The 13,829-nt window shown below is 47.6% G+C and overlaps 1 protein-coding gene across 1 annotated transcript in view; it reads right to left on the reverse strand.

Moving 5' to 3' along the window:
- Positions 1 to 13,829, reverse strand: part of ints9 (integrator complex subunit 9) — a 49,727-nt gene that overhangs the window by 24,670 nt on the left and 11,228 nt on the right. The window contains exon 5 of the mRNA XM_038816096.1: positions 12,819 to 12,958. Within this exon, the coding sequence (XP_038672024.1) occupies positions 12,819 to 12,958 (140 nt within the window). The remainder of the gene's footprint in view (positions 1 to 12,818; positions 12,959 to 13,829) is intronic.

Consider the following 13,829-nt stretch of genomic DNA (forward strand, 5'->3'; position numbering starts at 1 on the left):
CCCTAATCACTGCCTTCAGAGCCTCCCACACCATCCCCACCTGGACCTCCCCAGTATCATTGACCTCGAGGTACCTCTCGATACATCCCCGAACCCTCCTACACACCTCATCAGCCAACAACCCCACGTCCAGACGCCAAAGCGGGCGCTGGTCCCGCGCCTCCCCCATCTCCAGATCCACCCAATGCGGAGCATGGTCCGAAATCGCGATAGCCGAATATTCGGCCTCCTCCACGCTCAGGACCAGTCCCCTACTCAAAACAAAGAAATCAATGCGGGAATAAACCCTGTGCACATGGAAGAAAAAGGAGTACTCCCGAGCCCTCGGCCTCCCGAACCTCCAGGGATCCACTCCTCCCATCTGGTCCATAAACCCCCTCAATACCTTGACCGCCGCTGGCCTCCTGCCTGTCCTTGAACTAGAACGATCCAGTAGGGGATCCAGCACCGTATTGAAGTCCCCCCCCCATGATCAAGCCCCCCCCACCTCCAGGCCAGGAATGCGGCCCAACATACGCCTCATGAAACCAGCATCATCCCAATTTGGGACGTACACATTAACCAACACCACCCTCTCCCCCTGCAGCTTACCGCTCACCATCACATATCTGCCGCCACTATCAGCCACAACCTCAGACGCCTCAAACGCCACCCTCTTCCCCTCCAGGATCGCCACCCCCCGGTTCTTCGAGTCGAGCCCTGAGTGGAAAACCTGCCCCACCCACCCCTTCCTCAGACGGACCTGGTCCGCCACCTTCAGGTGGGTCTCCTGGAGCATGGCCACGTCCACCTTCAGCCCCTTCAGATGCGAAAACACCCGGGCCCAATTAACCGGCCCATTCAACCCCCTCATGTTCCACCTAATCAGCCGGATCAGGGGGTCCCCCGCCCCCCTCGACTAGCCATAACCCATCGACTGCTCGCCCCTGGCCATCACCTATTCGGCCCGTTTCCCACGGCGATAGAACCTCACCCCGACCCCCCCCCCCCCACCCCCCCCCGAACTCCTCCCTGGCCAATCCAGCAGCAACCCGGTATCCCCCACCCCCCAAGATAGGACCCCTCCTAGCCGCGACTCTCCCTCCACTGTACTCCCGTGAGCCAGCTGACTTTTGCTGACCCCGGCAGCTCCCGCTCTAACTCCGACCCCTCCCGATAGGAGGTCCCCCCATTCTCCCCTGCATCAGCTCCTGGGCACCGCTTCAGTGCGGGAAACCTGGTCTAATAACCACGCCCCTCGCCACCAGCTCCACCCCCTCGTCCCGCAGCGCGGGAAACTAGAGAAAAGCCCGTGCTTTCACACTGCCCCACCCCACCAATGCAGCTCCCAAACCGCAGTCCCAACCCAACCACCAACTCCGTACAAACAAAGACACAGATCAACCACAAACCCCAGTACCCCCCTTAGAACACAGAACCATAACCCACATGGTCCGAAAGCGAGAGAAAAAACAAAAACAAACAGAATAACCCGCTACAGCATAAACAATGATACATGAATAGAATAGAAAAACTCCCACAGCCCCCAATCTCTAGTTCGAATCCAGCTTTTCAGCCTGCACAAAGGCCCACACTTCCTCCGGGGACTCAAAGTAGTGATGCCGGTCCTTGTAGGCGACCCACAGGCGCGCAGGTGGCAACATGCCGAATTTCACCTGCTTTCCATGGAGCACCGCCTTCGTCCGGTTAAACCCGGCTCTCCGCTTGGCCACCTCCGCACTCCAGTCCCACTTACTACTCCTCACCTTCTTGGCCCATCGGAGAACACACTCCCGGTCACTGAACCGATGCGACCGCATCAGCACCGCCCGCGAGGGTTCATTCGCCTTAGGCCGCCTGGCCAGCACTCTGTGGGCCCCCTCCAGCTCCAGGGGCAGATGGAAGGATCCTGCCCCCACCAGCGAGTTCAACATCACGGCCACATAGGCCGGCAGGTCCGACCCCTCCACGAGGCCCAGGATCCGCAGGTTCTTCCTCCGTGACCGAAGCTCCATCTCCTCGAACCGATCTTGCCACTTTTATGAAGTGCCTCGTGCATCTCCACCTTCCCCACGAGGGCCGAAACCTCCTCCTCGCGCTCAGAGGCCTGCTGCTGCAACTCAAGTATCGCTGCACCCTGGGTTGTCTGGGTCTCCAGCAGCTTACTCGTCGTCACCTTCAGGGATTCCAACAACTCCCCTTTCAGCTCCGTGAAATAGCGCAGAAGAGCCGCCTGCTGCTCCTCAGCCCACTGCCTCCACTCCTTAGGGGCTCCACCGGCCGCCCTTATGTCCATCTTCCCCCGCTTTTCCAGGGGAGCTGCTGCCGTTTTTCTCCTCGCCCCACTTCGAGTCCGAACCATAAATCCCAGGGGGTTTTACTCCAGACCCCTTTATCCACCGGGAATCGTCGAATCAGCGCCGTTTGGGGCCCTTCAAAGAGCCCACAAGTCCTTTTAAAGCGGGAGCTGCCGAACGTGCGGCTTAGCTCCGCATAGCCGCAACCGGAAGTCCCCCTCTCACTTTCCTAATCGACTTAAGTCGGTCGTCATATGACAGTCCCGCCATGCCAGGAATCAGCCTGGTAAACCTTCGCTGCACTCCCTCCATAGCAAGAAAATCCTTCTTCAGATAAGGACACCAAAACTGCACACAATACTCCAGGTGTGGCCTCACCAACGTCCTACACAATTACAGTAAAACATCTCTATTCCTATAATCAAATCCTCTCACTGTGAAAGCCAACATACCAATTGCCTTCTTTATTGACTGCTGTACCTGCGCATTTACTTTCAACAACTAATGCACAAGGCCACCAAGGTTTCGCTGAATATCCACCATTCTCAATTTATACCCGTTCAAATAATAATCTGCCATCCTATTTTTGCTACCGAAGTGGATGACCTCACATTTATCCACATTATACTGCATCAGCCATGCAAATGCCCACTCATTCAGCCTGTCCAAATCCCACTGAAGCATCTTTGCATTCTCCTCAAAGCTCACCCTCCCACCCAACTTTGTATCATCTGCAAATTTGGAGATAATAGCATTTAGTTCCCTCGTCTAAATCATTAATATGTAAAGGTGAACAGTTAAGGTCCTACGGTACCCCACTAGTCAATGCCTGCCAATTGGAAAAAGACCCATTTATTCCAACTCTTTTCTTCCTGTCTGCTAACCAGCTTTCTATCCATCTCAAGGCACTATCTGTAATCCCATGCACTTTAATTTTACATAATAATCTGCTATGTGAGACCTTGTCAAAAGCCTTCTGAAATTCTAAATAAACCACATCCACCGGTTCTCCCTGATCAACTCTACTAGTTACATCTTCAGAAGAATTCCAGTAGATTTGTCAAGCATAATTTCCCTTTTGTAAATCCATGCCGACTTTGTCTGATTATGCCACTGCTTTCCAAATTCTGTGTGATTAAAGCCTTGATAATGGACAGCAACTTCCCTACTACCGACACTAGGCTCATTGGTCTATAGTTCCCTGTTTTCTCTCTACCTTTCTTTTTGAATCATGTGGAGATGCCGGCATTTGACTGGGGTGAACACAGTAAGAAGTCTTCCAACACCAGGTTAAAGTCCAACAGTTTGTTTCGAATCACTAGCTTTCGGAGCACTGCTCCTTCCTCGGGTGAATGAAGAGGTAGGTTCCAGAAACATATATACAGACAAAGTCAAAAATGCAAGACGATACTTTCAATGAGAGTCTTTGCAGGTAATTAAGACTTTACAGGTACAGATGGAGCAGGTTAAAGAGGTGTGAAATGTCTCAAACCAGGACAGTTGGTAGGATTTGCAAGGCTAGGCCAGATCGGGGGGGGGGAATGTAATGTGCCATGAATCCAAGGTCCTGGTTGAGGCCGTACTCATGTGTGTGGAACTTGGCTACAAGTTTCTGCTCGGCGATTCTGCGTTGTCACGCTTCCTGACGGCCATCTTGGAGGACGCTTACCCGAAGATCAGAGGCCGAATGCCCTTGACTGCTGAAGTGTTCCCCAACTGGAAGGGAACATTCCTGCCTGGTGATTGTCGCGCGATGTTCGTTCATCTATTGTCGCAGTGTCTGCATGGTCTCGCCAATGTACTAAGCTTCGGGACATCCTTTCCTGCAGCGTATGAGGTAGACAACGTTGGCCGAGTCACACGAGTATGTACCGCGTACCTGGTGGGTGGTGTTCTCACATGTAATGGTGGTACCCATGTCTTTCTGAATAGTTTGTCCGGTTTAAGGACAGGAACTTATTAGTCCTAGATTTTCCAGGCGGCCAAGTTTGGTCTCTACCTTTTCCAATAGAGAGCATGGAACCGGTCTCACTCTTTAGGCATAGCATCAGGGTCAACATAATCTTGGCTTTGACTCCTCGTATTTTTCAAAAGCCCACCTGGAAAATTCCAAGATATTTGCTGATGACTTCCTACAGTCCTCCCAAGCCCAGTCTGAAAATATCCAGCCAGTTCAGCAGATCTGCTGGAGCTAATCTCTCCCCATTAGCCTTGGTCCTTGCCCCTGCACAGTAATGAGCGGGAGCCGGGCTGATTGCTGCCTGTAAGTCACTGGGGCTACTGGGGTGACTTTAATTTGTAACGGTTCTCCAATGTAATGCGACATGAATCCAAGGTCCTGGTTGAGGCCGTACTCATGTGTGTGGAACTTGACATGAGTCTGGCCTTCGTGTCTTCTAACTTGAAGGAGATCATATGTCTGTTCCCAAAGATGGATACTGCAGCTCCTGTTCGCCTCCATTTTCAATGGATGACCGTTTACCAGCAGTTCTACCATTATTGAGGTGACCTTGGTTTAGTTGCGTTGTCCCAGTTTCTAGAATTGCATATTCCTGCATGGTGCGGGCCTGTACTGGCCTTGGCTTCTTCCCCGAGTACCACGTGTTTTGCCTATTCTTATAACTGTGTCTTGGATGTTCCCTTTGGAGGTTTATGACAGTCCATCGTCGGGCACCTGCCAGCTTCCAGAACGGGTTCCCCAATATCCTTTGGTTTATCAGGACATCTCCTTGATTGTCTGATGATGCAAATTGAGCTCAGAATTTATTATTGACTAATTGACATCTTACTTAAACCAGGCATCTTCAGTTGAGGAACAGTCACTTTTACATGAGGTCCCTCCCCCTAACTGGAGGACATTGTTTCTGACGCCCCTTGTAGCCCCTTTTTCTGCATGTTCCAGTGATAGAACTATTTTGATGTTTCAAAAAGAAAATCCAGATTGGGTTCTGCCAATCGCATTTTTTGAGTTATCACATTGTTTATTCCGCATACCAATCTGTCCCGCAACATTTCAGTCCGAATTCACAACGTTCTGCCAATTTCCACAATCTGGTCAAATATTTGGTGATGGGTTCCTCCGGGGTTCTCCCTGCTGTGTCAAAGTAGTATCTCTGGAGTATAACAGAAGACTTTGGGTCATAATGTTTTTTTACCAAGTCTATTAACTTGTGAAAAGTCTTCGAGTCAGGGACATCTGGATAGGACATGCCTTTTATCACGCTCAATGTCCGGGCTCCGCATGCTGCCAGCAAGATCACTTTCTGTTTCTCATCTCCCTCAATATTATTTGCCCAGATGAAGTAATGCATGCATTCTGTGTATTGGGCCCAGTCTTCTCCGCTTACATCATAGGGTTCAGGTTTACCGAAGAGAGACATTTTTTTCTCCTTAACAGAGAAGCTGCTAGTTTCCAACAATGAAGGCTGCTCAGAGAAAAGAACTTATACATTCCTTATTACCAATGTAATAACCTCGCCAAGGCCAGTCTTCCAGCACCACAAACTTTTATTCAAGGGACAATAAGTGTCCCTGCTGCGGCTTATAATACAAGTCCAAGCCTGGGGACTTACAGCTTACTGGCTTGGGTTGAGGCAGTGGCTTTTAAGCTTCCTCTGCTCATTCTCCATTAGGCGAGCCTGCCCACTTAGTAGTAAAATTCATATTCCACGAAGCCCACGGGAGATCATCCCCCGTGTCCATCATGGTCAACATAATAGTTTTCCTTGAGAAGGTATTGTCATGCCAGCACCCCGCCCCCTCCCCCACACCCCCGGGTGCTGTTAGGCAGAGAAAGATCCAAGATTTTGACCCAGTGGTAATGAAAGTACGGCGATATAAATGTCTCAGTCAGGATTGACCTGGATTCACAGAATAATACACCACAGAATAAGACTACTCAGCCCATTGTCAGCGCTGGCTCTTTCAAGAGCAATCCAATTAGTCCCACATTCTGGCTCCTTTTCGTCCTTACGATTTTTCTCCTTCCAAGAAGTATGTTGCCTCCTATCCAAATCTCCTTTGATGGCTACTACTGAATCTGTATCCACCATTTTATCAGGCAGTGCATTCCCAATCATAATCACCCATTGCATTGAAATGTTTTCCTCATGTCACCTCTAGTTCTTTAGCCAATCATAAATCTGTGGTTATTGATCCTTCAGCCTATGGAGACAGTTTCCCTTTCTAAACCATTAATGAACATCAGACTTCGCATCAGGAGTAGGCCATTAAGCCATTTGAACCTGCTCCACCATTCAATAAGACTATGGCTGATCTGATTGTGGCACCAACTCCACTTTGCCATCTGCTCTTCCATAACCCTGGACTTCCTCGTCTGTCAAAAACATTGTCCAACTCTGCCCTGAATACATTCAATGACTCATTGCTTACTGGGGAAAATAACTCCACAGACTACTGTAACCCTTTGAGAGAAAGTATTTTGCCTAATCTCCTCTTAAACGGTATACCTCTTATTTTTAAACTCGCTAGTCTTTCCCACAAGTGGAAACATCCTCCTTGTTTCTACCCAATCAAATCGCTTCAGACTCCTTGTGTTTAAATAAGGTGACCACTCATTCTTCTAAACTCCAATAGGTATAGGCTCAACCTGTTCAACCGTGCCACTCATCCCAGGAATGAGTTGAGTGAACTTTCTCTGTACTGCTTCGAATGCAAGTAGAATATTTTTTGAAATAAGGAGACCAAAACTGTACAAAGTATTCCAGATGTAGTCTCACTAAGGCCCTGCACAGCTGCAGTAAAACCTCCCTAATTTTATGTGATAAATAGACACTTGGACAATCATGATCTGATTGGGCATAGTCAGCATGGATTGGTGAAGGGGAAATCATGTTTGGCAAACCGATTGGAGTTGGGCCCCCGCTGTCCACAATATATATTAATGATTTGGATGGGGGGGGGGGGGGGGGGGGGGGGGAGAGAAATCAAATGCAATATTTTCACGTTCTCGGGTGACAAAAAGCTAGGCAAGAATGTGCGTTGTGAGGAAGATGTAAAGTGTCTACAGGAGGTTTTTGACTGACATATATTGAGTGGGCAAGGACATGGCAGATGGAATATAATGTGGAAAAACGTGAGGTAATACATTTTGGCAGAAAGAGCAGATGTGCAGAGATTTCCTAAGTGATAAAGAAGTTGGAAAGTGTAGATGTATAAAGGAACCAGGGTGTCCTGGTCAATAAGGCACCGAAGGCTAGCATGTAGGTTCAGAAAGCTAGAGGAAGGCTATTCCGATCCCAGACCAGACCCCAACAGTGGCTATGATACGGAACAAGAACACTAATACTTTATTTTAATTTCATAAGACTGTGAGGAAAGGATACTTCACCCCAGAAGTGATTGCACGAAGAAATAGGAATATGCCATATTACAACAAAACTTTATTACTAACACAATATTAAAATCTTTAACATCACACCAGATATTGCTCACAATTACCCCTTAAACAATACTACTCAATACAGTAAATACAATATCCTTAATTGCTATCTTTATTCCCACTTAAACAACAAGAAAATAAACCATGTCAGTCTCAATCCACCTGAAATACCAATGGCACAGAGAGGAATAAATACTTGCTTTACAGAGATATTCTTTGAGAAAAAGACCTTTGGATTGGATTGGATTGGTTTATTGTCATGTGTACCGAGGTACAGTGAAAAGTATTTTTCTGCGAGCAGCTCATTAAGTACATGGGAAGAAAATGGAATTTAAAAAAATACATAATAGGGCAACACAACATATACAATGTAACTACATAAGCACCGGCATTGGATGAAGCATACAGAGTGTAGTGTTAATGATCTGACTCCTGTCAGGAATTCTGGCTGCATGTCTTCAAAAGCTTCTTCAACTCCCCTTGTCCTCAGACACCTCTGCGCTGCTTTAAAGCCTGTTGATCTCTTTTTAACTAAACTGCAGAGCAAAGCCTGACTTGCAGTGCCAGCTTCATCCAGAACAAAACTGAAGTGAAAATGCTTTCTCAAAAAGCCTGATGCCTTAGCTCCACCCAGCAATGACATCACCTCACCAAGTTGAAAACTAATAACTCCCCAGGGAATCCCCTTAATTAAAATAAAATTGCGTTTGCCCAAGCTTTTTACAATGGTTAACTGCACTCTGGCTCCCAAACGTTTTGTTGTCTTTCAACCCAAGCAATTTTGAAAGCAGGATTTCAGCTGTCAAGCACACTCTCACCTAGGCTTTTAACCCTTTCCTCACCAAATACTTATAATACAATATATCTGAAATTCCTACATTCATCATAAGGCTAATGGAATGTCAGCATTTAATCACAAGTGGATTTGAGTACAGGAGTTGTGAGGTCTTGCTTCAATTGTATTGGAGCTTGACCAGACCACATTGAGAGCAGTGTGTGCAATTTTGGTGTCCTTACTTCAGAAAGGATAGTACTGCCACGGAGGGAGTGCAATGAAGTTTCACCAAACTTGTTCAGCGATGGCAGAACTGTCCAATGAAGAGACATCGGGCAAATTGGGTCAGTATTCTGTAGAGTTTCGAAGAATGAGACGATTTCATTGAAACGTACAAAATACTTAAAGGAATAGACAGGGTAGATGCAGATAAAATGTTTCCCTTTATTTGGGGAGTCTAGAAACGGGGCCACAATTTCAAAATAAGGGGAATGTTGTTTAGGACTGAGATGAGGAGAAATTTCTTTACGGAGGGTTATGAATCTTTGGAGTTCTCTACCCCAGAGAGTTGTGGAAGCTCAATCATTTGAGTATGTTTAAAGCAGAGATTAATACACTTCTGATTAACACTAACTTAAAGGGTTATGGGGATAGTGTGGGTAAGAGACACTGAAGTGTCAAATCAGCCATGATCATATTAAATGTCGAGCAGGCTCAATGGGCTGAATGGCCTACTCCTGTTCCCAAGTTCCTTTATTCCATTCCGATTGCAGCAAGTGTCAACATTCCATTTATCTTCCGAAGCACTTGCTGTATTTTGTAGAATTTACAATGCAGAAGAAGGCCATTTGGCCCATCAAGTCTGCACCAGCTCTTGGAAAGAGCACCCTACCCAAGCCCACACCACCCTATCCCCATAACCCTGTAACCCCACTCAACCAACACTAATGGCAATTTTGGACACTAAGTGCAATTTAGCATGGCCAATCCACCTAACCTGCACATCTTTGGATTGTGGGAGGAAAGCAGAGCACCCGGAGGAAACCCACGCACACACAGGGAGAACGAGCAGACTCCGCACAGACAGTGACCCAGCCGGGAATCGAACCTGGGACCCTGGAGCTGTGAAGCAATTGTGCTAACCACTATGCTACCGTGCTGCCCTTTGCATACTACTGTAATGCTTTGTATTTCATGTACCAGGACATCCAGATCCCTTTATACAACTGAGTTCTGCAATCTCTCCATTTAAATGTATCCTGCTCTCCTATTTTTCCTGCCAAAGTGGACAAGTTCACATTTTCCCCACAATATACTCTGCCAATTTTTGGCTCACTCACTTAACCCGTCTACTTCTTCTTGACATCCTACTTTCCTACCGATCTTGGGTGTCAACGGGCAATTTAGCAACCATTCAGCCCCTTCATCCAAATCATTAATGCAGATTGCAAATAGTTAAGGCCTCAGCACTGACTCCTGTGACACTCCATTTTTTACAGCTTGCCAACCGGAAAAAGACCCATTTACCCTCTTCTCTGCTTCCTGTGAGCCAACCAATCCTTTATTCATACTAATATGTTACCCTCTACATCAGTGCATCTCAAACTATCTGATGTGGCGTACCGGCAGTTTTTTTTTTCAATGTGCCAGGGACCGGTGAGCGAAACAAGCCAATCCAGGGTTACTGTCTCTTTCTTTTCTGGAAACACTCCAAGTACCGGCAGACGATGGCTCGCGTACCGGCACCGGTACGCGTACCACACTTTGAGAAGCACTGCTCTACATTATGAAATCTTACGTTGTGCAGAACCTTTGATGTGGCAACTTATTCAATGTTTTCTGGAAATCCAAGTACATAACATCTACAGGTTCCCCCCCTTCATCCACCTTGCTTGTCACTTCCTCAAAAGGAAGGATTTTGGAAGGTTATAACCAATGTATCTGCTATCTCTGTGGCTACTTTCGTTAAGACCTCCAGGATCATAGAATTTACAGTGCAGAAGGAGGCCATTCGGCCCATCGAGTCTGCACCGGCCCCTGGAAAGAGTGCCCCACCCAAGCTCACGCCTCCACCATATCCCTGTAACCCAGTAATCCCATCTAACCTTTTTGGTCACTAAGGGCAATTTATCATGGCCAATCCACCTAACCTGCACATCTTTGGACTGTGGGAGGAAACCGGAGCACCCGGAGGAAACCCACGCAGGCACAGGTAGAACGTGCAGACTCCGCACAACCGGTGATCCAAGCCGGGAATTGAACCTGGGACCCTGGAGCTGTGAAGCAACTGTGCTCACCACTGTGCTACATGCTGCCCATGCAGGCCGTCGGATCCTAGGGCCTTGTCAGCCTTTAGGTCACATAGTTTTCCCAGCAACCATTCCCTAGTGATGGTAATTATTTTTCTGTTTCTCCCATCCATTCGCCTCTCAATTTTCCACTGTCTTTAGGAAGCTTTACAAGTCTTCCACAGTGAAGATAGACAAAATGCGAGTTCACTGTCTCTGCCATTTCCTTGTTTTCCATGATCCATTCCCCAGGCTCTCTCTCTAGAGGACCAATGCTGCTTTAGTTACTCTTTTCCTATTGTAACTCTTACCATTTAAAAAAAAGAATTACTAACTAGCTTTCTCTCATACTCACCTTTCTCCCACTTCATATTTTAAAAAAATCATTATGTATGGTTCTTAAAATTTGCCCAATCTTCTGACCTACCACTAACCTTTGCAGATATGTACAGTATTTCTTTCAATTTGATCACCTCTATCAAATTGCTTCTTAGCCTTCTCTGATCGAAAGAGAACGATCCCAGATTCTCCAGTCGGTCTATAAACACTGAACCTTGCATACAATCGCTCATCCAACCTCTCTTAAGGTCTTCACATCTTTCCTAAAGTGTGCTACCCCAGAATGGCACATAATATGCCAGCCAAACTATGTTTTATAAAAGGTTCATCATAATTCTTTGGCGTTTGTACTCTCTGAAGCTATGTATCTATTTTTTAAAAAATAATTTTTATTGAAAATTGTTTACAAAATATATAACAATAAACAGTAACAAGCAACAATAAAACAACATAATAAGCATAACACCCCCAAGACCGTAGCAACGCATATATCGAGCCCCCCCACCCCCCCAAACCCGGTAAACAACAAGAGAACTTGAAAATAAATTTAAATTAAATAAACATAGTCGACACCCTTTTCCCCCCCTCCCCCCGGGTTGCTGCTGCTGCTGACCTAGTTCCCTATCGCTGAGCCAGAAAGTCGTGGAAAGGCTGCCACCGCCTAAAGAACCCTTGTACCGATCCTCTCAGGGCGAATTTGACCTTCTCCAGCTTAATAAAACCCTCCATGTCATTGATCCAGGTCTCCACGCTTGGGGGTCTCGCATCCTTCCACTGTAGCAAGATCCTCCGCCGGGCTACTAGGGACGCAAAGGCCAAAAAACCGGCCTCTCTCGCCTCCTGCACTCCCGGCTCCACCGCGACCCCAAAAATCGCGAGTCCCCAGCCTGGCTTGACCCTGGATCCTACCACCCTCGACACCGTCCTCGCCACCCCCTTCCAGAACTCCTCCAGTGCCGGACATGCACAGAGCATATGGGCATGGTTCGCTGGACTCCCCGAACACCTGACACACCTGTCTTCGCCCCCAAAGAACCTACTCATCCTAGTCCCGGACATATGGGCCCGGTGCAGCATCTTGAATTGGATGAGGCTAAGCTGCGCACATGAGGAGGAAGAGTTAACCCTCTCCAGGGCATCCGCCCATGTCCCATCCTCGATCTGCTCCCCAAGCTCCCCCTCCCACTTAGCCTTTAGCTCCTCTACTGACGCCTCCTCCACCTCCTGCATTACCTTGTAGATATCAGATACCTTCCCATGTCCGACCCAGACCCCCGAAAGCACCCTGTCCCTCACCCCCCTCGCGGGCAGCAAAGGGAATCCCTCCACTTGCCGCCTAGCAAACGCCTTTACCTGAAGCTATGTATCTATAAAGCGCAGGATCCCAAAGGCTTTGTAAACTGCTTTGTCCTGCCACCTTCAGCAGAACACCCCCAGATTCCTGTCTGCTCTGGGACCCCCTTTAAATTGTACCAATTTGGTAATGGTGATCCTTCTGTGCAAACTGGCCTTTAACGATAAATTGACTCTGCAGGTTGACACTTGAATAGCCACTTTGAGAGAGTTACCAACAGGCAAACACTGCACGTAGAATAGTACGCCAACCAGGGTTAACACCACCAGCAGAGAAGGGGAGGGTAGAAAGTGAGAAATGAGAAAAGGAGGGGAGAAAGAATAAAATCATTTTTAAAACACCCCATGGTGTTTACCTTCCAATACCTTCCAATACCTGAACATACCTTCCAATCTGCATTGTGGGCTCGGTGGAATATACTGTCCCGGTGAAGCCAGTGCGCTCTGTGATGTATGGCAATGCCATCATACAGTGGTAATTTGAGATCAGGATGACATCGACAGTAGAGAGGTCCAGCAACTCAGTCTGCAGTGGAGGTTACAAAGCATTTTAGAAGAACGCAACTACAAAGTGAAACAAACACTCAGTGCAAAGGACACAATACCGTTTGCATACTCTGCCTAAGACGGAAGGAATGTTTAAGACGGGGCTTCCCAAACTGGGGTTCACGAGATGAGATTCTGGGGTTGGAATGGCTGCCGCAGAGATCCGACTGAATGTTAACAGCTGTGAGGTCCCTTTAAATCCTTGTAGTTTTTTTTAATGGTGGGTGTAATGAACTCCAATTGGCTTTATTGGTTGGCCAATTGGAGTACGAGCTCCCTCAATGATAGCTCATTGAGGGGGCCCATATAATCACCTGTGTAGGCTGTGTGTGCAGTCTTAAGTTGACTGGACTGCTAGCAGCACTGTTTGTAGCTGCTCCTGTAATATTGTTATTGTAAATAAATATTGGTGTGGTGACAGAACTCCTGCCTCCCGTGGATTACTACAGTGGGCTTGGCCTAAATGGCCAATCTTTCAGGCCTGATTCCCAGTGGAAGATTAAAAATTCTGCCCCCCTGCTCTCACAGATCTCTCCCTGCTCCCCACTCCTGCTGTCTCAGCTCCCACTGAGGTGTCACAATAATTTCAAAGCCTCGAATCGAGATCCCAGTGGGAAAATGCACTCTCCTAGTTCTGAAAAAAACCCCAATGGGGCCCCCACCACCCAGTTCCTTTCACTCTTTGTCACTGGTGGCATGATTAGTGAGGATGAAGCTCACGCTTTTCAGAGCAGCTCCAGTCATTTTCACCTTTGTCCCAACGTCAGACTGGTCAGGTATTGATCCTCAGCTGCCAGACCCAAGGAATGCATGCCACTGGCATGTGAATACGAATGGCAAGCTACAGAAAT

This window comes from Scyliorhinus canicula, chromosome 1, assembly GCF_902713615.1.
Source record: "Scyliorhinus canicula chromosome 1, sScyCan1.1, whole genome shotgun sequence".
Classification (NCBI taxonomy): Eukaryota; Metazoa; Chordata; class Chondrichthyes; order Carcharhiniformes; family Scyliorhinidae; genus Scyliorhinus; species Scyliorhinus canicula.